Source organism: Odocoileus virginianus, chromosome 25 (genome assembly GCF_023699985.2).
Source record: "Odocoileus virginianus isolate 20LAN1187 ecotype Illinois chromosome 25, Ovbor_1.2, whole genome shotgun sequence".
Classification (NCBI taxonomy): domain Eukaryota; kingdom Metazoa; phylum Chordata; class Mammalia; order Artiodactyla; family Cervidae; genus Odocoileus; species Odocoileus virginianus.
The window spans coordinates 34436653-34462214 of NC_069698.1; the positions used below are offsets into that span (position 1 = coordinate 34436653).

The following is a 25562-nucleotide window of genomic DNA, read 5'->3' on the forward strand; positions in this document are numbered from 1 at the left end:
TGTATGCCCAGCAGTGGGATTGCTGGGTCATGTAGCAGTTCTGTTTTCAGTTTTTTAAGGCATCTCCACACTGTTCTCCATAGTGGCTGTACTAGTTTGCATTCCTACCAACAGTGTAAGAAGGTTCCCTTTTCTCCGCACCCTCTCCAGCACTTATTGTTTATAGACTTTTTGATAGTAGCCATTCTGACCGGTGTGAGATGGTACCTCATTGTGGTTTTGATTTGCATTTGTCTGATAATGAGTAATATTGAGGTATTTTTCATGTTTGTTAGCCATCTGTATGTCTTCTTTGGAGAAATGTCTGTTTAGTTCTTTGGCCCATTTTTGATTGGGTCATTTATTTTTATGGCTTAGAAATATTTTTAAGCATTCAATAAAAGTCACCAAATGAAATTTAATAAAAATTTGGAATTACAGAAGCCTTGACACAAAAAGTGTCAAAATTCATCAGCACGTGCCCAGTGATGGGAATTCCAAGTGTGTTTTTGGCACCATGGCAAGCATGAATTAATGTGGCCTTGAATTAGACTGATGTAACTGACCTTTCAGAGACTCTAGCCAGGTTCAGTTTTAAACAGCTGCCTGGATAATAAAAATCCTCTGCTAGGTTCTTCCAACTCATGTGAGAATGCTGTTATTCCAGATAATAGTGGGAAGTTTCCAGTGCTCTGAAACGAAATTGTATTGAATAGGATGGGTATTAGTATTTCTATTTCTACAGAGGCGCACACACACAAAACGCGACTGCTGAGTTGGAGTTTCATTCCTCTGGTCCCCAGTAAAGTCCTGTTTCCCCCACATCCTGTGGTTCCTCTGAACAGTCAAGGTGTCCTGAGGGTGCCGCCAGCCTGGGAGCAGATGCTCAGTCCATGTGTGTTTCATTTTCTAGATTTCGCCAGAGGTTTGAGTATCACTACTCCTGAACAGATGATTGAAAAGGCCAAAGGGGAAACTGCTTATTTGCCATGCAAGTTTACCCTCAGTCCGGAAGACCAGGGGCCGCTGGACATCGAGTGGCTGCTGTCACCAGCGGATAACCAGAAGGTGGATCAAGTGGTAAGTGCTGCTCACTGGGCAGATGTCGGGGGAACCTGTGTTTGGTGTCTGTCACTGTGTTGATACTGTAGGTGGGGGGACACGGGGAGCTGTGAAGAAAGCCTGAGACTTCCTCGGCTTGCAGCGTAGGGGAGAAAGGCAGATGCTGGGAGAAAAAGCACCCTGATGTAATGGAGTGAAATCCTCAGATTTCAGAGGAAGGAAAGGTCACCAGACTTCTTACACAGGGCTGCAAGGAAGAAGGCGATCTTGAGAATGTTCTGAAAATCTGGCCTTGGACGTGTGTGTGGCCCAGGGGCCTTGGGAGGCGTGTACGGAGCAGCATGTTTTCTGCAGGGAAGCGGGTGACCTGTCAGGGGGCACCGGGTAAACTGGACGTTGTGAGAGGTTAGATAGAAGTGAATTTCCAAGTTTCACACAAGAATTCCATCACCAGTATAAGGGTCAAGTCTAACAGAGGAGCGAAGGTACATATCATTACAGTCTCTTTTCCATATTTTTGTAAGTTAAATATCCTGTATGTTGAGTGCCTTAAAAAACAAAATAGCAGTTGGCCCTCCAGATCTGTGAGTTCTGCATTGGTGGATTAAACCAGTTATGAATTGAAAACATTCAGGTAAAAAAAATTCCAGAATATTCCAGACAGCAAAACTTGAACTTCCCACATGCCAGCAACAATTTACATAGCATTTACATTGTATTAGGTATTCTAGATAAAGGTAATCTGGATAAAGTATATGGGATAATGGATAAGTGACCTCAGATTTCAGAGGAAAGAAAGGTCACCAGACTTAAAGAAGGCTGCAAGGAAGAAGAGGAGCTTGAAAATGTTCTGAAAATCTGGCCTTGGAAGTGTGTGTGGCCCGGGGGCATGGGAGACGAGTAAGGAGCAGGCATGATAGCGCGCAGGGATGTGCATGACATGCCGGGGACGCTATCACACGTCATCTAGATGAGGATATGGGAGGAAGCGTATACTTTACCATCTCATACGTGTGTCAGACTTCCCTGGTGGCTTAGTGGTAAAGAATCCGCCTGCTAATGTAGGAGACACAGGTTCGATCCCTGGATCAGGAAGATCCCCTCGAGAAATGGCAACACCTGCTCCAGTTTTCTTGCCTGGGAAATCCCATGGACAGAGGAGCCTGGTGGGCAACAGTCCTTGGGGTCACAGAAGAGTTGAATACGACTTTAGCGACTAAACAACATATTTACACCCTCTTATTTGAGGGAGCTGAGTATCTGTGGATTTCGGCATCTGAGGGAGGGAAGGGGGAAAGGGAGGAGGTCCTAGAACCACCCCTCCCCCCACCCCATGGTTACCTAGGGATGACTGTCTTGTTACAGAATTTTTTCTAGTTACACCTGAACAGGGACCTAATGTAGAAAACCCCATTACTCTGTGACCCATAGTCAGAGGCATTTTTATAAAGGTGATTAAGGAACTAAATAATTAAAGCAAGCTTGGTCAGTGAAGGCAAGATACAAGTGGAAGGGTTTTTATAAGCTGTTCTCTTATGTGCTATTCTGTAAGACAAGCTCAAGGCTTTCTGTTAGTCACCAGTTTCCATTAACCCTGTGGGGCGCGATTTCAGCCCCGTCTACAAATAAATGTATCACACTTTTAATGGTACCATAATATTTCACTTCATTTAGAATGCCTCATATTAGCTTTGCCTAACATACTTAAAAATAAGTCAATGTTAACAAATACTATTAAACCAGGGAGAGAAAAAGAAGTTCAAATATTTGGAGTAATGTTGTACTATATATATATATTTGGAAGGGAAATTTTTACTTGTGGTCCATATTTTAAAAAGGGGTTATCCAGGCAGTTAGTGGCGGAATCAGTGCAGTTAGGTAATTAACTGTTTTTGGCAAATACAAGTAGTGTGCCCATGATGTTTTTGTGAAGGAAAAAATTAAGGTGCTTTCCCGAGTTGTAAATGGCTGGGGCCACTCCCTCCAAGGATAGATCTCTACCCTGATTCTGATATGAGAACTTCCTTCTCTCCCTGAAGGAAAAGAAATTGAGCCCGACTCCTCCTGTCTACTCAGCCCAGATACCCTGCCCCCCTCCCATCCTGCTCTTCATCCCTCCCCTCTTTCCATGACTGTGCCAACACCCTGAACTCAGGCCTGAGCCCCTGCATGCCCCTCATTCCTTTGCCAGTGAAGTGCCCACCTCCTTTAGAATCCAGGACTCTGGTTCCATGGTTAAGATGTGAGAATGGAGAGCCCAGATCCCGGCTTAAGGCTCAGGGGTGAAGCCCTGTGACAAGGTGCCTCTTGAGACCAGAAAGGCCGGTGTGTCCTGCAGCCTTGGGTTTCCATCCAGGGAGGGAGAATCCAGGGACTTCTGAGCTAAGTGGAGGCCCAGCCTCACGGTCCACAGGACCTGGGAGACAGATGTGATCGTGGGTGCTGGGCTGAAGTGTCCATTTCTGGGTTAAGACACCTAGCCTCTGACCTAAAGCACAGTAAATAAGGCCACAGGAAAGAAGGGTTAGGGAGAGATTGATGCAGAGGAGGACACATGCATAGAATTAGAGCTGTATTAGAATGCTTGCTAAATCCTTGTAATATTTTTAAGCTAGCAGGCAGTGTGATGGGGGCCTGGGCTGGAGAAATTTCCCTCCTCATTCCCTGTGTGATCTCTTTAATCAGCAGTTACAATGTACTTGGGCACTTACCGTGTGCTGGGCTGGACAAGGTTTTATATGCTTTAATTATATATACTTACTTAAGTCTTAAAACAACACTCCAGAATGAAGATCATTATACATGTGAGGAGGAGGAAAAGGAGGCCCAGAAATTTAAGGAGCATGCCCAGGGTCACGTAGCTGGCAACAGACACAGCAGGGCTTTTGAGCCCAGATCTCTCCAGCTACTCCCCCCACCCCCCGCCCCAACCCCATCTGGATTATCTTTTGCAGTATCATGTACTGCCTCCCACATTTCACAATCCTCCGTTTCCTCTTATGTGAACTAAGAACAGGGACACCTGCTTCTCAGGGTTGTGATAAGAATTTTCTGAAAGTACTGTATGCTTTAGTGTTCTCTGAGTCTACAAGTCATTCAGAAATGTTCATGCAGGCACCCTGCGATGCCAGACCAGATGGATCTGGTTTGCATCGCAGCTGTATGACCGAGAGAATCGGCCTGTGACAGCCACTGTCTTCCGCAGGGTTAAAAGGTTAGATGTGGATCGTGCCTCCATCCCCATTGGGCTGTAAAGAGGAATCAAAATTGCCTGGTACATGTTACTTCCCCATTTCTTAGCTCCTGTTTATAAAATTGTTTTCATGAGAACATGACCAAGTTCATTTACAAAAATGACAGTGAAGACAGATTTGTCAGGCCCTCCTTGAAAGGCTGGGCTTCCAGGTGGCTCAGTGGTAAAGAATCCTCCTGCCAATGCAGGAGACTCCACTTCGATCCCTGGATCAGGAAGATCCCCCTGGAGAAGGAAATGGCAATCCGCTCCAATATTCTTGACTGAGAAATCCCACGGACAGAGGATGCTGGCGGGCTATGGTTCATGGGTTCGCAAAGAGTTGGACATGACTTAGGGATTGACAACTAGGGACTCCTAGAAAGGTGTGTGTGTGTGTGAGAATGAGGGATTCAAAGTATCATGGGTTGAGCTTCCTGGCTTTTCACAACAAGAGAGTCCATAGGTTAATACAGAGGAAGATACACTTAAGGAGTTCTCAGTACTGCTGTTGACAGGTGGATGTGGGCAGAGATGGAGCAGATAAAGTGATGGCTTGTGTTTACGGAGCAAGTCAGCTGTAGACCCTTCAACTGCTTTTATTTACTTAGCAAGCTGATATTGAGTGCTTCCTCAGTGCTGACTGTTAATATATAAGCAAAAGATCTTTAGTGAATTAGGAGCGAGATCAACATGGTAGAGGAGGTGATGAAAGAAAACCCAGGTCTGTGCTCTGGAGAAATTCCTACACATACTGCTGATTCTGATCTTACTGAACATATGAGATAAAAGGTCTGCAGGATGTATGCTAGTTTTCTGATTATTATTTAAGTTTGGTACTATTGCTCTTTGGCCCTTGGGTCTCAGATGGCCAGAATGAAGGACTTCATGAGTGAATAAAATGTATAACGTATTTAATTTTCAGTTCAGTTCAATCACTCACTTGTGTCCAACTCTTTGTGACCCCATGAATCATAGCACACCAGGCCTCCCTGTCCATCACCAACTCCTGGAGTCTACTCAAACTCATGTCCCTCAAGTCGGTGAGGCCATCCAGGCATCTCATCCTTTGTCGCCCCCTTCTCCTCCTGCCCCCAATGCCTCCCAGCATCAGGGTCTTTTCCAATGAGTCAGCTCTTCGCATGAGGTTAATCCCTTTTGGGGGAGTAGTGGTGGTGGTTGATAACCCGATTTTATACAGTTAATTGGTGTGCCTCTTTCTCTGAGGCAGCTGAGAAGCAGAGTGTTTAAGAATTCACAAACCCACGCTACTGTGGGTCTCCCTAAACGGCTCGCGTAGAGGGCTGTCTTTAATCATGTCGGGTCTTGCTTTCCCGTCTGTGATGACCGCGTGTGACCATACTTAAGGGTCATATTGGCCTCTTTCCGTTTTCTTGAGAGCTCATTTGGAGATTCTAGTAGGAGAGCACAGCTACCTGTTATACCCTTGATTGAAGACCGGTCCTCCTCTTTCGGGGAAGGTCTTCATCTCCCAGCGAGTGAGCCGCTTCGGGAGGGGCGCTCCTGGAGTGGTGAGGGAGGAGGGGGCTAATCTAGCCAGCCAAAGCAGCTGAATCAGCCCCGGCGATCAGTGGGCTGACAGATGTTGCAAACAGATCGCCCTCACATCCTCCTTCTGTTTTCTTAACCTGTGGTTTGAATAATTGTAGATTCCTCAGGATATTGTGTTCTTTTTATTTTGGATCCTACAGTACTGTGCTGTAACCAGAACTCCTTTAACAAGACAGGCAGTTCGCTTGCTTGCTTGTTTTCTCATTGTCTCATTTTGGCTTTCTTTCAGATTATTTTATATTCCGGAGACAAAATTTATGATGACTACTATCAAGATCTGAAAGGACGAGTACATTTTACAAGCAACGATCTCAAATCTGGTGATGCTTCAATAAATGTGACAAATTTACAGTTGTCAGATATTGGCACATACCAGTGCAAAGTGAAAAAAGCTCCTGGTGTTGGAAATAAGAAGATTCAGCTGACAGTTCTTGGTAAGTTATTTGTATCAATGTTAATTATTAACAGGATAAGGGATCACAGTACTGTAGGAGCAGCATTTACGTGAGACAAAACTTAGAGTTCTAGAGTAGTAAGTTTAAATATTTGACATACTGTCCTCAAATAGCATAAAACATAGAGCTGGCAATTTTTTTTTTTATAGAAAAAATAAGTGAACAACTTCTTCGTGAAGTTCATGAAAGCATTTGAAAGCGAACGAAGGAGTCCTGTGATACAGGAGATGAACCCTAAGGCAGGAGAGGGGATCCAGACTTTTTGCCTTATTCTCAGGTTTGCCCTGGGAATTAAATAAAACCTCTTCATTTCCTTGGCCTCAGCCGGCATTTTTGAAACATAAAAAATAATTATCATTAAATCTCTATGCAGTCTCATTCACCTCAAAATTGTGATGTGTGCTTTAAGCTTTATCAAACCGCATGTCCCAAGGAATAAATGAGATTTCTATGATGAATAGTTGGAGTATTTAGAGCAGAGGAGATGGAATATGGTAGCTGGAATATTGAACTGGGGAAAGATCTCAGACAGTCTTTTAACCTCCCTGAACATCACTGTTTTTTCATCCTTAAAAGTAAGGAGGTTAGACAGATGCGCACTAGGACGTAGCTCTCCAGGACAGTTAAGAAGGAGAATAAGTATAAACTGCTTTGTGAAGATCATAGACTGAAAAGTTTATTATCCTTCTCCAGATTCTGTGGTCATGCACAAGCACCCTTAAGCCCTGCAAACTGAGAAACACTGAATGGTATTGCTCAGAAATATTCTTCTAAAACCTTGCTGTGGCAGCTTTGCCCAAAAGTACAATGAGCTGCAGTGTAGAGAATTTCAACAGTCTGGCACTATTGTATGACAGTAAATTCCCATGTGACCTAAGGTGTCCGGTTTGGGGGACACTTGGGGACCCACTTCACATCAGAAATGCTGATTGCTGGAAATGTCTTCCATATCCCTGGAAAGACCTCATCTACACAAGTCTCCCTCACATCAGCTTCTACCTTTTGTTCCTTTTAATTTAGAGAACTGAGCAGGGCTTAAGTGTGTCGGATTCCGGACTCACTTAGAGCAGGCCAGTTCAGTCCAGTCTCTCAGTCGTGTCCGACTCTTTGTGACCCCATGAACTGCAGCACACCAGGCCTCCCTGTCCATCACCAACTCCCAGAGTCCACCCAAACCCATGTCCATCGAGTCAGTGATGCCATCCAACCATCTCATCCTCTGTCATTCCCTTCTCCTGCCCTTAATCTTTCCCAGTATCAAGGTCTTTTCCAGTGAGTCAGTTCTTCACATGAGGTGGCCAAAGTACTGGAGCTTCAGTTTCAGCATCAGTTCTTCCAGTGAACACCCAGGGCTGATCTCCTTTAGGATGGACTGGTTGGATCTCCTTGCAGTCCAAGGGACTCTCAAGAGTCTTCTCCAACACCACAGTTCAAAAGCATCAATTCTTCTGTGCTCAGCTTTCTTTATAGTCCAACTCTCACATCCATACATGACCACTGAAAAAACCATAGGCTTGACTAGATGGACCTTTGTTGGCAAAGTATTGTCTCTGCATTTTAATATGCTGTCTAGGTTGGTCATAACTTTCCTTCCAAGGAGTAAGTGTCTTTTAATTTCATGGCTGCAGTCACAATCTGCAATGATTTTGGAACCCAAAAAAGCCAGTAGAGACTAATTTTTGTGCATCCCAGCAACAACTTCCAGGGTTGTGGTTGATAAGGCAGTCTTCTGGAAACATTGTTGAGGGCATCCTGCTAAGAGGCACTCCATGCTGAGTGGAACTCATTCAGAATATGTCTATGGTATGAAAAAAAGTGAACATGAAGAGAAACTGGGAAAGGCAATATGGTAACATTGGAAAGTCTAGCCTTTTGTGTCTACATTCAGCAAATATGGAGTTGCCTTTCTTTTTTATAAATGTGGGAGCTGGTAAAAGTTTAATAACTTGTCTGAACTCTTATCCCAGACCGTGACATACCTGAAATTATAACCCTGAGTGTATCTTCTTTGGGGCTTCCCTGGTGATTTCAGATGGTAAATAATCTGCCTACAGTGCAGGAGACATGGGTTGGATCCCTGGGCTGGGAAGATCCCCTGGAGGAGGGAATGGCTACCCACTCCAGTATTCTCACTTGGAGAATCCATGGACAGAGGAGCCTGGGGGGCCACAGTCACTGCCTTCCAGGAAGTGTTGAGTTAGGATATACGTGGAATTTTAACTGGTTCCTGAGGTACCAAGCAGATTATACATATTTTTCAGAATTATTTACTGTGGAGTCCCTGTTTGATGGGGGCAGGTACACTGGGAGGGATGTGATTGGCACATGTTCCCAAAAGAGGTGTGGACAGATACTCTGTGTATCTGTGTGTGTGTGTGTGTGTGTGTGTGTGTGAGAGAGAGAGAGAGAGAGAGAGAGAGAGATCTCATAGGGGCTGTCGCAGACTCTGGCCAGGCACACCCGAGGTGGCAGCCTTGACTGTCGGGCAGGAGGGATGGCCTTTTACATTAAACCCCACACCTCTGACATCTTCCTCCTCGGCCTGGATGGGTGGGAAGCACTGACACTAACTCCTTTTGTTCGCTCTGTGTGGGATCACCATGGCCAGGCAAGCCCTGGTGTCAAACCAGGGTGGGAGGGAGGGACTGAACGAGGGGCCAGGGGAGAGAGGGGCCAGTGGTGGCTGAAGGGGGAAGCGGGGATGACCTCTGACCTGCTGAGACTGTCTCAGAGCCAGAGGAGAATTTCTCCATCTCTCCTCCATGTTTTCAGATGAGTCAGGACCACTGTGGCAGAAGACACTAGAAGTTTCTCTTAAAAGTGAGAGCTGGATAGAAACTTAATTTGTTTGCTTTTTTCCTGAAAATACTGCTTAGGCAGTCTGGAGGAAAGATTGTGCAGCCTCTGAGCTTCACTCTCAGAGGCTCGGCCTGATACTTTGATTTGCTTGTCTAAAATCTGTAGATGCCACCATGGCGTCCCCATAGTAATGAAAACTTGTTCGGGGACTTCCCTGGTGGTCCAGTGATTGAGACCCCGAGCTCCCAATGCAAGGGTTGTGGCTTCGATCCCTGCTTGGGGAACTAAGATCAGCATGGCACAGCCAAAAAAACAATTAAAAAAAAAAAAAAGAAAGCTTGTTCAGAGCCCTGGGTGTGTCCAGACGCAAAGGGGGGTGGCTGTTGGCTGTCTGGGTATGAGGGGTGGTGTGTCGCTCTTCCATGCTCTGTTGATAGGGCCCGCCCTACTCTTTCAGATGCGCCAACTGTACATGTGGATGCAACTCAATAAAGGAGCTAGACAGGGGTGATGATGACAAGGGTTAGTATGGTGGCTGCTCACTGCCAGCACCTTCCCTGGGAACTGCAGCAAAACCTGTTCCTGGGACCTCTTGGTGTAAATAGGCTTGGCTATTTTGGTGTATTTGGTGTACTCAGACTGTACCCGCACCATGAGAGGGGCATGTGCAGGGATTCAGTCAACACTGGGATTTATTTGTTTTTTTTCACTACTTTTTATTCTGAAATAATTTTGGTTTTACAGACAAGTTGCAAAACTAGCAGAAAGTTCATGAGAGTGTACCCATTACCTAATTTTTCCTAATGATAACATTTTGCAAAATCATAATACAATTACTAAAACCAATAAGTTAGTACTGAAGCTATACTGTTAACTATGGGCTTAATTTGAATTTTACAGCTTCCCATTAATGCCCTTTTGTACCTGGGTCAAGTCGAAGGTCCATGCTGAATTGATGTCCCCTTTAGTCCGCTCAAGTTAATGTCAAGGCGCACATGTTGTTCTGCCTTGTTGTTAACCATGGTCACTTGGTTTAAATTTTATCTGATGGATTTCTCCATTATAAAATTACTAATTTTCCCTCTGGGACTGAAAAATACCACCACCCCCAAATCCCCAGTACCAGCTCTACCACCACCACCCCCCTCCCCCAAATCCCCAATACCAGCTCTTTGTATATAAAATAAAAGTTTGAAAACGTAAAAAAAAAAATCCCAGTGGAGGAGCCACTTTGACACTTTGCAAATATCCTTTCACCTCAAACTTTTTGCCTCTCGATTTTTAGCATCTATGCATGGATTTCACCAGAAGTCAGGGTATTTTGAACTAAGCAAAAATACTATTCCTGGGTGGATGACATGATGATAAAAGTATATTCTGTCCCAGACAGAGATTTAGAGTATTTTCTGTAGTCTGAGGTACGGGGCCCCTAGCTTGGAGGGATGATGATATAACACACAGATGGAACACAGCATTACTAAATTGGTGGGATCCCAACCAAGTGCAAGTTGAAAGTCATAGATCTTTAGCTGAGGATTATTTATTGGTTTTGTCACTGAACATGGTGACCGATGTTCTGAAGACAATGACTGGGTATCCTGGAGCCCCAGACTGAAGAAATGTTAGATGATAAAACTTGATCTTTGTTCCCTTTCTGGTTTTATCTTTCAGTTCAGCAAGGTGCCATGGATTAATAGTTAATCTTCCCTATATTGGGATGGGTAAAATTATAATATGGTTAGTGGTTGGGGTTGCCATGTAAAAGACTTGGCCTTTCTCCTCCCTTTGGAAAGCAGGTAGCCACCCCTAGGCGGGGTTTCCCAGGTGTCACTAGTGGTAAAAAGCCCGCCTGCCAATGCAGGAGACATAGACTCGAGTTCAGTCCTTGGGTTGGGAAGATCCCCTGGAGGAGGATATGGCAGCTCATTCCAGTATTCCTGCCTGGAGAATCCCATGGACAGAGGGGCCTGGTGGGCAACAGTCCATGGGGCTGCACAGAGTTGGACATGACTGAAGCAGCTTCCACACCTGCACTCCTCAGCGACACTCACTCAGACCTAGTGTTGGTAAAATCTTGCTCTGTTGTGGATGGAGTATCTTGAAATCTCAAACTCAGTGGAACCCTGACTTCCTGAACAGCTGCTGTAAATAACTGCCCATTATTGGATATGTTTGGGAGAAGGACATTTTCAGTAGAAAAAAAGTTTAGGGTTAGGTTAGAATGCTGTATTACCAATAGAGGCTTGATGTCCAAAGCATTGCTTCAATATCTCACTTACTGCTAGTCTGTGTAATAAAGGATTTATTGGTAGTCAGCAAAAACGGAGAACAAGACTTATTGAAGACTCAAAGGATGAAATACTTGTGCAAAACTGATTCAGAAGTCCAAATGATGTAGTGTCCAGGGCAACTGATAGATGTGAAAAAGAAACAGATTTGCTTAGGAAAATCAACAGTGTAGTTAAATGCATCTGTTGATCCTTATTAAAAAGTGTAAGTTGTAACAGACAAAGGGGAGAAATCCAATTAAAATTTAGAATTATCAAGAAATGTGTGAAGTGAGACCATGATGAACACCCTTAGTTAAAGAGGCCTCACTGGGAATGACAGATCCTGTCGGCTAGATTTGGAAAACAGTTTGACATTTTCTTATATAGTTAAACATCACTAACCTGATGTGAAAGAGGAAAACATATAACAGCACTTAAGAAGCAGCGTTGTTTATAACAGTGCAAAACTGTAAAACCCATTCACATTTATTCTTAGTAGTGAAAAAATAAAAGCCCAACCAGGACTTGAAAGACTCAACAAAGAAAAAAGCAGTCCTGCTGTTGATCAGACTGGGAGGGTGGCTGCAGGTAGTCAGGTCGGGGGTCTCTGGGAAGGTTGCTCTCCAAAGGGTGTGGAGCGTTGGTAAACTCTCGCCTGCAGCTGTCTCCTCACTGTTGCCCCCAGAGACACGTGCACTGCGGGGACTCAGGCTGCTGGATTGTCCTCATCTCCAGTTTAATCTTCGCTTCTCCTAATCCTGCCGCAGAAACGGCATCAGATTCAGAACTGGTCTCTGCTCTTGAAGACTCTTCTCCGGACCTTCAGACTCTCTCACTGCCTTTCCAGTGACATGCCACCGCTTCTCACAGTGCCTCACCCCCAGTCCATCTGATTCCCGCTGACTTCACACCCACTCCTGGTCTAACTGGACTTTGGTAGTAACCCCCAGACAGAATCAGTATTCATCAATATCTGAATGAACAAGCAAATTTATGTTACAGTCAATGGGATCCAACTCAGCAATAGGAAAAAACAGATAACATATATATATACAACAACATGGATCAATTGGATCAATCTCAAAATGAAGAGAAATTAAAGAGCCTCTTGATGAGGGTGAAAGAGGAGAGTGAAAAAGCTAGTTTAAAACTCAACATACCAAAAAACTAAGATCATGACATCCAGTCCCATCACTTCATGTCAAATAGAAAAGGAAAAAGTGGAAGCAGTGGCAGATTTTATTTTCTTAGACTCCAAAATCACTGCAGATGGTGACTGCAGCCAGGAAATTAAGACAGTTGCTCCTTGGAAGGAAAGTTATGACAAACCTAGACAGCATATTAAAAAGCAGAGACATTATTTTGCTGACAAAGGTCCATCTAATCAAAGCTGTGGTTTTTCCAGTGGTCACGTACAGATGTGAGGGTTGGACCATCAAGAAGGCTGAGCACCAAAGAATTGCTGCTTTCAAATTGTGGTGCTGGAGAAGACTCTTTGAGAGTCCCTTGGACAGCAAGGAGATCAAACCGGTCAATCCTAAAGGAAGTCAACTCTGACTCCACTGAAAGGACTGATGCTGAAGCTCTAATATTTTGGCCACCTGATGCAAAGAGCCGACTCACTGGAAAAGACTCTGATGCTGGGAAAGATTGAGGGCAGGAGGAGAAGGGGGCGACACAGTCTTAAGATGGTTAGGTAGCATCACCGACTCAATGGACATGAAGTTGAGCAAACTCCAGGGATAGTGAACAACAGAGGAACCTGGCGTGCTGCAGTCCATGGGGTCACAAAGAGTTGGACATGACTGAGCAACTGAAAAGCAATAACAGAAGCCTTATGATGAATAAAAGAAGCAGAAGTGCATACTGTGTATTCCATTAATATGACTCACAGAGAACAGAACCAACCTGTAGCGGTTATGCAGTTCAGCAAGCGGGTATGAGCTGCCAGGGTGTTAACTAGCATTGAGGTGGGTTGCATGTAATGGAGCTATTAGCAGCTGCTCTAAACAGTACCCCAGAGAGACCTGGAGTATAATCTCAGAACTGCCTTTTTATACCACTGCTCTCTGGGAGGGCTTGGATTGCTATAACTATGGAATGTAATTGGCCCTTGCTGCTCTTATGTGAGTTGTCCATTTTATCAGCATACCTTATCATATACCCCCTGACTGTGGGCTAACAGAAGGATGTCACAGTGCACACACACTCCAAGAGGACTGCATACTCCCGGAAAACTATGCTGCCTGTCAAGGTCCAAGTATAAGAATAGATTTAGGACTGGAGGGGAAGCATCCTTGGGTCTGAAGTAGGCCAGGCTGCATCATTCTTGCTGCTTTCAGATGTGCCCCGTGGGATGGAGGGGCACAGACCCGCGTCTGAGCTGCTGCCTGGCCTCTTACGCAATGGCTGCTTGCCTGAGCTCATTCTCGCATGTTCTGTGCCGGACGCAGCTAAGGAAACTGGCCTTGGCAGCCTGTTTTAATCTTTCAGTCTTGTCTACTCCAAACCCAGGACCACTGCTCTTGATTGAGCGGTTTGCGACATGCTGTGTTTGTTTAAATCATCATTAGAAACATACATTCTGTTTTCCTGTATAAACTTACAACTTTTCTAATGTCTTTTCTTAGTTAAGCCTTCAGGTACAAGATGTTACGTTGATGGATCAGAAGAAATTGGAAATGACTTTAAACTCAAATGTGAGCCCAAAGAAGGTTCTCTCCCACTACGATATGAATGGCAGAAGTTGTCCGACTCACAGAAACTGCCCACCTCGTGGTTACCAGGTACAGCTGATTATACAGCTTGATTCTGTGCCATTGATTTGAACTACAGCCTAGTAGGATTTGTGCACAGATGTATAGATTTTTTAATCCCAATTCTTCCCTTCCCTAGACAGGGCAATCAGGATTCTAAGGGAATTAGTGTTTTATAATGACAACTTGGTGTCACGTAGTATAAATGAAGAGACATTTTACAACTGTTTAGGATATTATCATTGATTTCTTTGGTGTATATTTTTAATTACCGGTAATATTGATGGAAACTTCATTATCATAAATTAGTGGCTAAGCTACAACGAGAGATGGATCTTGAGTGTTTCGGCTGGATTCAGGTTGAAGATATGGTTATTTACACGTAGCATGTTTGTAAAAACAAAGCAAGGTAGCTGTGTGACACTATCCACGATGATTCAAATGTGTTAAATCTGATCGCTCGTCTATGTGTTATAATCAATCTATTCAAACTGATTAATCCCCCTCCACCCCCTGTCCTCCGTAGGATGTCTCTCCACCTCTGTGTCTTTTTTCAGACTGAGAGGCTGAACAGTGGGACCTTCTGCGTTTCTGTCTCTTCTGTTTGGGGGATGAGATGCATTTTGCAGATCTTGCTGCTGCACCTAAGAGCTTTCATGCCACGAAGTATTTTTTATAATCCGCGTGGCTCTGTTTCAGCAGAGACTCTGTGCCTGGCCGAAGGGTTCATGATTACTTTGGCGCTGACGCGAATGGACTGGAGGCGCAGTGGTGTGCGTTCGGGAGACATGCACGTGTCTTACTGTGTTTGTTCTGCATCTCGCTTCAGTTTGTCTTTTACCTGGATTGTGAATCAAGTAGGGTTTGCCTTTACTAGAAACTCAGCAGTCTGTTATTATAAAAATGGGTTTTGCTCCCTCACCCCCTCTTTCTTCCCATAGAAATGACGTCACCTGTTATATCTGTGAAAAACGCCAGCGCCGAATACTCCGGGACATACAGCTGTACAGTCAGAAACAGAGTGGGCTCTGATCAGTGCCTGCTGCGCCTGGATGTCGTTCCTCGTAAGCATCTTCTCTGTGCTCTGATGAGGTGGTTTCGTGATGTTTATGCAGTCGCCTTTGGTTCCATCAGCAAGTGTGTGTGATGGGCAGTGGGATGCTGCCTTTGAGCAAAGCACTGTGGCTTGGTTACTCGCTTTTCTAAGACATGGAAGGGAAAGAAGTACTACATTTTATTAATAAAAGCTTCATTATTGTAGCACCATCATGGCGGCAAGAGTTGTCAGGTTATTTCTTGTACCATATTGAGCCCACGTAAGTGAGGCTTCCCTGCTGGCTCTAGTGGAAAAAACATCCATCTGCCAGTGCAGGAGATGTAAGAGATGCAGGTTCGATCCTTGGGTCGGGAAGATCCCCTGGAGGAGGGCATGGCAACCCGCTCCAGTATTCTTGCCTGGAGAATCCCATGGACAGAGGAGCCTGGAAGGCGGGGTCACAAAGAGGTGGACACGACTGAAGCGATTTAGCACGCATGTGACTAAGGACGAATTATTTAGAACATTCTTATGCCAACCTAGATAGCTGTGAATAGTAAAATCTTTCAGAGTGATTTTATTGTTTTTATCCTTGAAATAGATTATGCAGTTCAGAAGAAAGTTCGTTTAGTAGATTTTCCCCGACAAGGAAAAGCTAGCTAATTTGTCTCTTAAAGTTAATATTGGCAATGAAATCGATCTGTTACTTTGTATCATTACCTTCAATATGACTAGGTAAAAAGTATTTTTGTTTTGTGTTGTTTTTACTATTAATTATTTTCTTGTTAACATCTTATCCTAGCTTCAAATAGAGCCGGGACGATTGCAGGAGCTGTTATAGGAACTTTGCTTGCGCTTGTGCTTATTGCTTTTATTGTCTTTTGCTGTCATAAAAAGCGCAGAGAAGAAAAATACGAAAAGGAGGTTCACCATGATATCAGGTAATTAAGTGACACAGGAGGTGACTGATACACTGAATTTATTACGTCATTAAAGCGTTAGTTCTCTTAACCGTCTGAAGCATTTGGCTGCATGAGGACTGGATGAAAGCTGTAGCTTTTCCCCTTAACACATTTGAAAGCATATATACTTATTTCAAGTGTGTGGAGCCAACTAACCTCTCTGCTACCTTGGGCCCTACTTTAAGAACCACTGCCGGATGCGCGTCTCAGGACTGTTTGCCTTCTCCCAGTAAAGTACAGGCATGAAGTTTTTAAGAAAAGAAGATGTTAAGGTTGGTTAACATCTTTAAAGGTCTGATTGTATCTAGTGACGTAGTTAGTTAACAGATCTATTGGTAATGTGATTTAATTTTTTAAAAATACTCTAAACCAGTAGATCTTAACCAGAAGTGAATTATAACATTGAATTATAGAAGTTGTAAAAATAACAACATATGACCAAAGTAACACCCAGAAAATTGACATTTGCTGAGTCTGGGGTGGGGTCTGGCACTTTTCTTTTCGAAGTGTACCAGAAGTAACTCAGATATATATTCTATGTCAGGGCTCATTATGAAAATTCTTATGCCTGCTTCTCAGGTTTTGCAAACTTAAATCTGCTAAGTTTTCAGCTAAAGTCTTAGATGAGTAGCTTTCATAATAAAAAGGATATTTTATCTTGGGTGTTTTTTTTTTGGTTGAAATATCTGTCAGTTTATTGACTATGAAGTATTACACGACTATAACCAGATTATCTAGATCAGTGATACTAGAATATGAAAATATTTGAAGTTTGTTCTTTGTGAGACAACATTACAGAGTCATGCCTTTTTGTAAAAACCACGTTTCATTGTGTGTGAAGATAGAAACTCTGTATTGATAATCTTGGGCCAAACACACACTTGATGACATCATGCCTTCCTGAGCGTGTTTTCCATGTGTCACTCACACTTTTACACACTTGGTGCTTAAATAGCGGCTCTTCCCTCATCCCTGCCCCGATTCACAGCTCACATAGTGTAAGATTTTTTTAGAAACGTTCTTTGGGATCTTCGCTTTCTAGAGAAGACGTGCCACCTCCCAAGAGCCGTACGTCCACTGCCAGAAGCTACATCGGCAGCAATCACTCATCCCTGGGATCCATGTCCCCGTCCAATATGGAAGGATATTCCAAGACTCAGTACAACCAAGTGCCAAGCGAAGACTTGGAACGTGCTCCTCAGAGTCCGACGCTCCCGCCCGCTAAGGTAGCTGCCCCTAACCTGAGTAGGATGGGGGCGGTGCCTGTGATGATTCCAGCGCAGAGCAAGGACGGGTCCATAGTGTAGGGCGTCTGTGCTCCTCACCCGTGCTCTCCTCTGGAAATAGGAACACCCGTACGTTTTGCTACCAGCCTCAAAATACATGAGAGAAAAAAAAAACAGCTAACCAAAAACTGTAAGAATAATACATCAAAAAGTTTTGTTTGGTTATACTGAAATAGTAAAGGCATTGACATTCTGAGGACAGATTCACTATCTAAATAATATTTCCTTTAAGAGCTTGACTTTATAGGTTTCTGAATATCAATACTTAAGTCAGATGTGGCACTTTGAATATGAAATCAGAGGTGAAGAAGGAAATTGGTGAACTTTCATGCACACCAAGTTGATACTTGAATCATCTGAAATTTCTGCCATTGTTTTTAGATTGCTTTTTTTCTACTTAATTTATGTGACCCAGTAGTGTTCCCCTAACCCCCTCAAGATCGGTAAAGAAAGATTCATGGCAAAAATACTTACATGCATTTATGTTTGTTCTTGTTTTCACCTCTTTGAAAGCTTTGTGTTTGAAATGTCTCTAATAACTAGAAAACACTACAGTGTTCTAGAAATCACCTGGTTCCGTGTAATTCATAAGCCTTGGATATGAAATGACTTCTTAAGTATTTAACGGATAGATTGCTGTGAGTGGCAGGGACATAGATAGATTGCTGGCAGGGACATAGTAGGCTCTTTGGTATGCTAAATTAAAGGAGCATTTATCTGATTCATTTGGAAAATTTGCTGTTACCTGTATACAGTGATGACACTAGTGGTGCAATAGTGAGGATGGATTTTGTTGATTAGTGTTCCAGTGGCCCGAGGCCTGTGGTGGTCTGCAGAACAGTGACCTGCTATCGAAGATGTATAGTATTTTGCAGTTCCCAAGTAAATGCTGGCCCTGCGCTTTAGGTGATATTTTCCTAATAAGAAAAAAAAAACTATAACTCATTTATTGTTTGGCAATTACAGATTGTCATTCTCTAAATTATTGGTTCTAAATTGAAGAATTTTTTGTTTTCCTGGTTTGGTTTTTTGTGTTTGTGATGGTGTTGCATATTATAAAGCTAATCTGAAATTTACCCTCTTAAATGCAGTTCCTGGAGGATATTTTCTTCATAGACTTAGAATGATGAACTACATTTTAAATTAGTAAGTGTCCTCTGTCAATTCTGTATTTCAGACTTGGGAGGATGTACAGTTGCTATTGTATGGCCAACATGTCTTGTGTAGTTTCAGAAAATCAAGTTGAGCTTGGAAAAGTTTTGTCTTAGTTTTGTGGAAGTGACTTAATCTTTAAAAAAAAAAAGAGAAATGAAAGGAAGAGGAATTAGAAAAATACTCCTACTGCCAAATGTGTTAAATACTGTTTTAGTAGATGAAAGTGAATTTATTGTATTTCCCTTAAGACTGTGAGGGAGTGTGGATTTAGTAGAATGAGCCAACAGTTTCTTTAAAGTAATAAGGTCTGCAATAAATTATTTCACTAGCTCTAAAACCTTTTCCCTAGATTTTAGTAGGGAGTTGGTTTCTGTTCATCTCTTTGGGTGCTGTGGTAGTAAATGCTACATTACACATTAATGTTGGCGTGTATTTATGATTAGGCAGAGTATTGTATACATTTTTAATGGCAAATTAAAGCTGAATGTGTAATGGATTCATGTATAGTTTTACATATTTGGAAGCATTTTTAACATAGGTTTTTAACATTACATAATGTTGCTTTTATACTTACGTTAACATTTTCATCTGTGCCTTTTGGGTAATTTAGTTTTATTATGAATTTCTGGTGCCTATGAGCTAGCTATCACCTGAAAGGTGCTTAGAGGTGAAGGTACTGTCCCTAAAAGTGCATCACTGTGATACCTATCTATCCTCATACCTTCAGTCTTGCCTCTTCCTGTTCTTTTTGGATACAAGGTAACTGATTGCATTGCTCATGTATAGTTTTTAAAATGTCAACATCCCCTACACTCTTTGACTGTGTTTCTGATTTTATAATAATAACTATTTTTGAATATCAGAGCTCTGATCTGTTTTATATGAATAAAATGTATAAGGTATTATAGAAGTAAATAACCGAGCACAGACATTACTAATAAGAATTTTGGTCCTTCCTCGTCCCAGTTTTGTAATGAAGAGTATGCTATCAGTATACGTAGAAATTCCTACAAAAAGTGGACATATGTAAGGCTTTCCTTACCTTAGACTTCATAGTTAATCTGGGATTTGGCTGTAGAATCTCTTCTGAAAGTGCTTTTCAGGCAAGAGTACCGAAGTGGCTTCCATTTCCTACTCCAGGGGATCTTCCATACCCAGGGATCGAATCCACATCTCTTGCGTCTCTCCTGCGTTGGCAGGCGGTTTCTTAAGCCCTAGCGCCATCTGGGAAGCTCCCCATTGTTTCTCTTCCCCTAGACTTCGAAGTTAATCTAGGATTTGGCTGTAGAGTCTCTTCCAGAATGCTTCCTTCCAATTCAGGTCCATTACCACCTACAGCCTGAGAAACAAGCTCGGAGAAAAAAGGCCACTGTCATGACCTCAAGAGACCTGTTAGATGTGGTTGAGTTTAGAGGACAGAACTCAGTTTTCAGTTTAAATCTCTAGCTACTCGTAAATTTCAGTGAATCCAAAAGTCAGATAGTACTGATAACTTCCTAAATATTTCTGACTGATAGTTTCCACTGAACTAGAGATCAAATATTTGTTCTAGAATTACTGTTGGTAATCATCAAGCAAATCAACAAAAGATTATTATTCAAGCGTTTTGAAATGTCAGTCAAGGATAGTGCTGAACCATCAAAGCAAAGCTGTTCCATTCCACCTTGTACCTAAGACAATTGACACTGTCTTTTTGAGTTAGTTGGAGTACCTTTAAAAGAAGTATAGAGGTTATAATTCTGTGTTTTGAATATGTAGATTACAGGTGTTTGTTTTCATATGGCAACCTTACTAATATTTCCCTGTTTGGAAATCAAAAACAAAAAAAATATTGATTAAACTGGCCAGTTATTCCAGGAAGATAACCTTTAAATTTGGACAATCATGGAGTCATTACAATGGAAACACAGACTGAGTGTGTCTTAGGGGGATGTTAATTCAAGAAACACAATTATATTATTGGTATGAAGACCTGGTTCTTATTAAAAAGATGATTTTTAGGATTGAGTTCTGGATATTTGTAGCAGGTAACAGGGGCAGATAAGACAGTTTGATTAAACATGAAAAGAATTCATTGCATGAAGTTGGATATCCAGTCCTGTAATGTATGGCTTCTTAACTATTCTGTCTTTCTCTGTGCGTGCAGCATGTAAATTTGAAGTTATATAAACGTTTAAAGTTTTTTTCTTATCTTTTTCATCTCCATAGTGTTTAGGGCTTTCAGATGGCCTTATTCCAGTGTGCAAAGAAAAAAATTCATATTTTCTGTGGTTGATGCTTTGATGTGTCATGTAAGGAGTAGTTTGTAGAAAATGTTGGCACAATTTTAACTTTTTAGTGGCTTGTGACATATATTATATATATGTGTATATATATATATCTCTTTATAATATTTCTGTGTTTAGTAGTATAAATGTTCTGGGCAAGTTTTAATATTTCAAATGCCTTTGGATATTCTTGCAATAAAGGCGACATGTTCTGTAGTTAGACCTTTTTTACTCATTTGACACTAAAATGGTTCATAACTGAGCACAAATTCTACCTAATAGAAATAGGAAAGAACAATATATAAATTGGTGAATTGTGGTTCTCTTTGTCTTATGAAAGGTAACACCAACACACGTTTGTTGTTTTGGCTTCTCACTGTTAATTAAAATCTAGTTTTGCAAAATACCCTCGTTTGTAATTTCAGAGCGCGGTAAATGTCAGTTGAGTTTCGTTTAGACCTCAAACACTAAAAGCTCCAAAGAACTCTGTTTTCTACTAACTTATTTTATGACGCAAGTGTTGAGAGAGCCGCAATTCACTGATTCTCTTATTCTCATTCCTAACTGTGAATTTTTGTGACAAATACACTTGTGCTACTGAGAAGAAATATTTTGACACTTCACATATGCAAGTAGAGAACTGCAAGTGTCAGTTTCAAAAGTGATTTTTTTGTATTTCAAGTTTCTGGCTTAAATATCCAATGGTGCAGATTTTGAAATTTGTAAGAACAAAATTTGGTTTCAAAAAAGCCAAAAACTTGCTCTAGTTTTGTGACCTTGTGTACTTTGAAAATAAAATCAAGAAAGCAGTTTTTTGCCTCATGGTGTGGCTTCATTGTGCCTCTTATTTAAAAAAAAAAAGTGTGCTTTATAATGTTTCAATATACTGTTCTCCCTGCTTTCCTGAGCCAGTGTTTCTTCCCCCACACCCCCTTGCATCTTTTATTAAACAAAGTAAAGATCAGAACAATCACACATCAATGAAAACTTATCAATGAAAATTTTTCCAGTCCTGTGCATCTATATGACAGTGTATAACAATGTTTTTGTGGTTGAAGCCTCCAAAGTTCCATGGAGGATCGTGTCACAATTACAGTCTAAAGAGTTTTCAGATACATTAAAAATGTGTGTACAGTGACTTGCCTGCTGGCCCAGTGGTAAGACTCCATGCTTCCATGCAGGGGGTTCAGGTTCAGTCCCTGGTTGAGGAACTAAAATCCCCCATGCCCCATGGTATGGCCAAAAAGAAAAAAATGTTCATGCGTATATGTATTAAATACACATACATCTAGTTAGGCTTTAAAGCTATTTTCATTGACTCTAAACAGTGATTTCAGAAAAAAAAAAGGGGGGGAGGTAGTAATACTTTTGTAAGAAGATATTTTGAGAAATATTTTGTTTTTACTATAGTTTCTCAACCTTGGCTCTTTTAACATTTGAGGATGGATGATTCTTGGTTGCGGGGGACTATGTGCATTGCTGATGTTTAGCGGCATTGCTGACCTTTACCTGCAAAGTGCCCATAGCTCCTGCCCTCCCCACCAAGAGGTGACAACCAGAAATGTCCCCAGTGTTGCCAAACAGTCACTGGGGCGGGACAACAACACCCCTGGTTGAGAATCAGTGGTTTATACTAATGTGAAGCTTTCTACTCACATTAAAAGAGAGCATAGACTTTGGAGTCAGACATATCTGAGTACCATTTATTACTAGATGCTTTACTTTACTTCAGTTGCCTGGTGTTTAAAACGGGGATAAAAATACCTGCATCACAGGGGATGTAGGAAGATTTTAAAGAAATAAAATTGATATAATGATGAAAATTCTTTGCATTTGTCCCTGTTTGCTGGGATGCTGTAGTGAGGCACAGATTTTCAAAGCATCAAGATTACAATAATATAGGCTTAGTGAAACTACTAAGTATAGTTTAATGCTTTTCATTTAGATCATATTTTAATCATGCATTTCTGAAGGCCAGATCATACTTCTGGATAATTAAGTGCCAAATGCCAAAACTGTTGAAATCGAGACACAATTTTTGTCTCAAATTTGAGCATGAAATAATTTGTTGTTAAATAAAAATGGTTCAGCTCTAAGGCATAAACAAATGTAATTTCTAAATGTGGCAAAGGCAGCCAAAAAAAAAAAGCCAGTGCTAGAAATTCAGCTATTTTTCTTGCTGGTATTTCTGATGTATAAATCATATGGGATTTGTTTTTCTACTTAAATGATTTTTCTAAATTTTTAAACTATTTACAGGAGGAAAAAAGTCATCCTAAGATAACTGCAGAGAAAATAGAATTTCCAGAGTTAATGAAGCACTGAGATATAAATTTTAGTCCAGTTAACCAAGGACTAGGTTCTCGATCAGTATGCTTCTTGTTTTAAGTGCTGAGCTTGGAAATTCTAACGGAGACCGTGAGGTGGTGAGAAGACAGAGGAAATTACAGAGGTGACATCTGATGTTAGCTGCCAAGAAACTGCTAAAAAGCCGTCATCATCTTGACTTTGTCTTTCCCTAAGTCATTTGTTGTCTGTGGTCCTAGCGGATTGGTTGTCTTTAAAGTGTAAATCTGATCATATTGAAATTTAAACCAGATCATCTTAACCTGATATAGAAGGTCTCTGGTGACCTTGCCATTTCTCTGTGGTTTATTTTTTGCACACTCCTAGATGCATCTCTGTGATAGCCATACTCCAGAAATAAGGGGCAAGGTCTCATAACTTTGTGAACATACCATTTCCTCAACCAGAAAGGAACCCAGCCTTGTTGATCTGCCCAGTGCATAGTTGCCTGCCCGTGTCAGTCCACACTCTTGTCTCCTTGGAATCGTTTTTCCTATTCCCACCCCTGCCCCTCAACTCAAGCTAAACTAGGGGTGCAAGACCCTTGACATTGCCAGTATGGGTCTTTATGGCACAGAACCTTTTGCATTCTAATTGTTCAGCATGCTCAGTATATCTTCTTGATGAGTTTGACTGACCTTTATCCCCAGTTCCTAACTCTAATTTGCATATTGCTTAGTAAATGCTGAATAAATTTTTGGAAGGGACGTTATGGACATGTGTCATGTGTTTTGTAAGACAATTGGCCTGATTTCTTCCAAGAAGGCAATATCAAGAGGAAAAGGGTGAGTGAGTTCATGTGGTGATGGAAAATTCTGCATAGGGCTTAAAAAGATAAATAAATGTGCAAATAAAGACTAGGTGAACTGACTCAATAAGAGCCAACACAGAAACAACCTAGTTATTATACAGACCTAGAGCAGTGGAGAAGCATTGGAGAAATACATTTCTAAAACCCTCCTCAGAGATTCTGAGTAGGTTCAGGTAAGGTCAGTGGGTCTGTGTCTCTCCCAGGTTATTTTCAATAATCACCCAAACTTGGGAACTTCTGCATTGTTTGGAAACCTGCAGATGACTGGTGTCCATGCTGCATCACTTGGGGTAGAATGTTTTTTCTTGAGATTCATGAACTTTCAGAAATACTTGAGTCTACCTTCAGTGAGACCAAAAAACTTAAATGCTTAGATATCAGGGCCTAATTTGAATATCAAAATAATATTTCAGAATTTAGGGAAACCTACTTAGGTAAATAAAGCACCATATCTTAGAAGATTTAATTTTTAATGAAAAAATTTTTTTAAATTGACAATATGTCAGTTTTCAAGTCTCTTAAAATGATTAGTCTCCCAAACAGACTAGTCATTTATAATTAATTCTGTGTATAGTTGTATTAGTTTGCTGGGGCTGCCGTAACAAAGTACCACAAATTGGGTGACTTAAAAAACAGAAGGTGACTGTCTCACAGTTCTGGAGGCTAAAGGTCTGAGAGCAAGGTGATGGTAAGATTGGTTCCTTTTCCAAAAAAATTTGAAGTATAGTTAGTGGATTTACAATATTAATTTCAGGCGCACAGCACTGTGATTCAGTATTTTTTAATAGATTATACTCCATTCAAAATTATAAAACAATGGCTGTATATCCATGTGCTGGATGATAAATACTTGTAAGCTTATTTTATACATAATAGTTGGTACCTGTCAATACCATACCCCTCTCTTCCCCCTCTCTCTCTGCTGATAACCACAAGTTCTGTGAGACTTTTTATGTTTTGCATATATATTCACTTGTATTAGTTTTTGATTCCATGTGCAAGTGATATCATATAGTATTTATCTTTCTCTGACTTAATTCACCAAGTATAATATTCTCCAGGTCCATCCACATTGCTCCAAATGGCAGAATTTCATTCTTTTTGATGAATGAGCAGTATTCCATTGTATACATATGTGAGATTTTATTTATATAAATATATGAAATTTTATATGTAGGGATATAGATATATATGGTGGTGGTTTAGTCATGTCCCACTCTTTGCGACCCCATAGACTGTAGCCCACCAGGCTCCTCTGTCCATGGGATTTCCCAGACAAGAATACTGGAGCAGGTTGCCATTTCCTTCTCCACATCTTAATCAATCATCTGTGGGTGGGCACTTGGGTTGCCTCCATGTCTTGGCTGTTATGAACATTAGAGTACACATATCTTTTCAAATTTGTGTTTTCATTTTGTTTGACTGTATACCCAGGAATGGAATTTTTGGATCATATGGCAATTCTATTTTTAGTTTTTGAAGAATTTCCATACTATTTTCCATAGTCAGTCAGTCAGTTCAGTCACTCAGTCGTGTCCGACTCCTTGCGATCCCGTGGACTGCAGCGTGCCAGG

The 25562-nt window shown here is 41.6% G+C and overlaps 1 protein-coding gene across 4 annotated transcripts in view; it reads left to right on the forward strand.

The window, feature by feature from the left end:
* CXADR (CXADR Ig-like cell adhesion molecule) overlaps positions 1–25562 on the forward strand; it is a 72818-nt gene that overhangs the window by 23969 nt on the left and 23287 nt on the right. For 2 of the 4 annotated variants that reach the window (XM_070455095.1, XM_020905374.2), the window contains exons 2-7: positions 893–1059; positions 6075–6279; positions 14000–14155; positions 15067–15189; positions 15964–16102; positions 17166–17349. In XM_070455095.1, coding sequence (XP_070311196.1) covers positions 893–1059; positions 6075–6279; positions 14000–14155; positions 15067–15189; positions 15964–16102; positions 17166–17349 — 974 coding nt within the window. Of the gene's footprint in view, positions 1–892; positions 1060–6074; positions 6280–13999; positions 14156–15066; positions 15190–15963; positions 16103–17165; positions 21641–25562 lie in introns of those variants that run through there. The other 2 variants (XM_020905372.2, XM_070455096.1) reach the window with 2 other exon arrangements.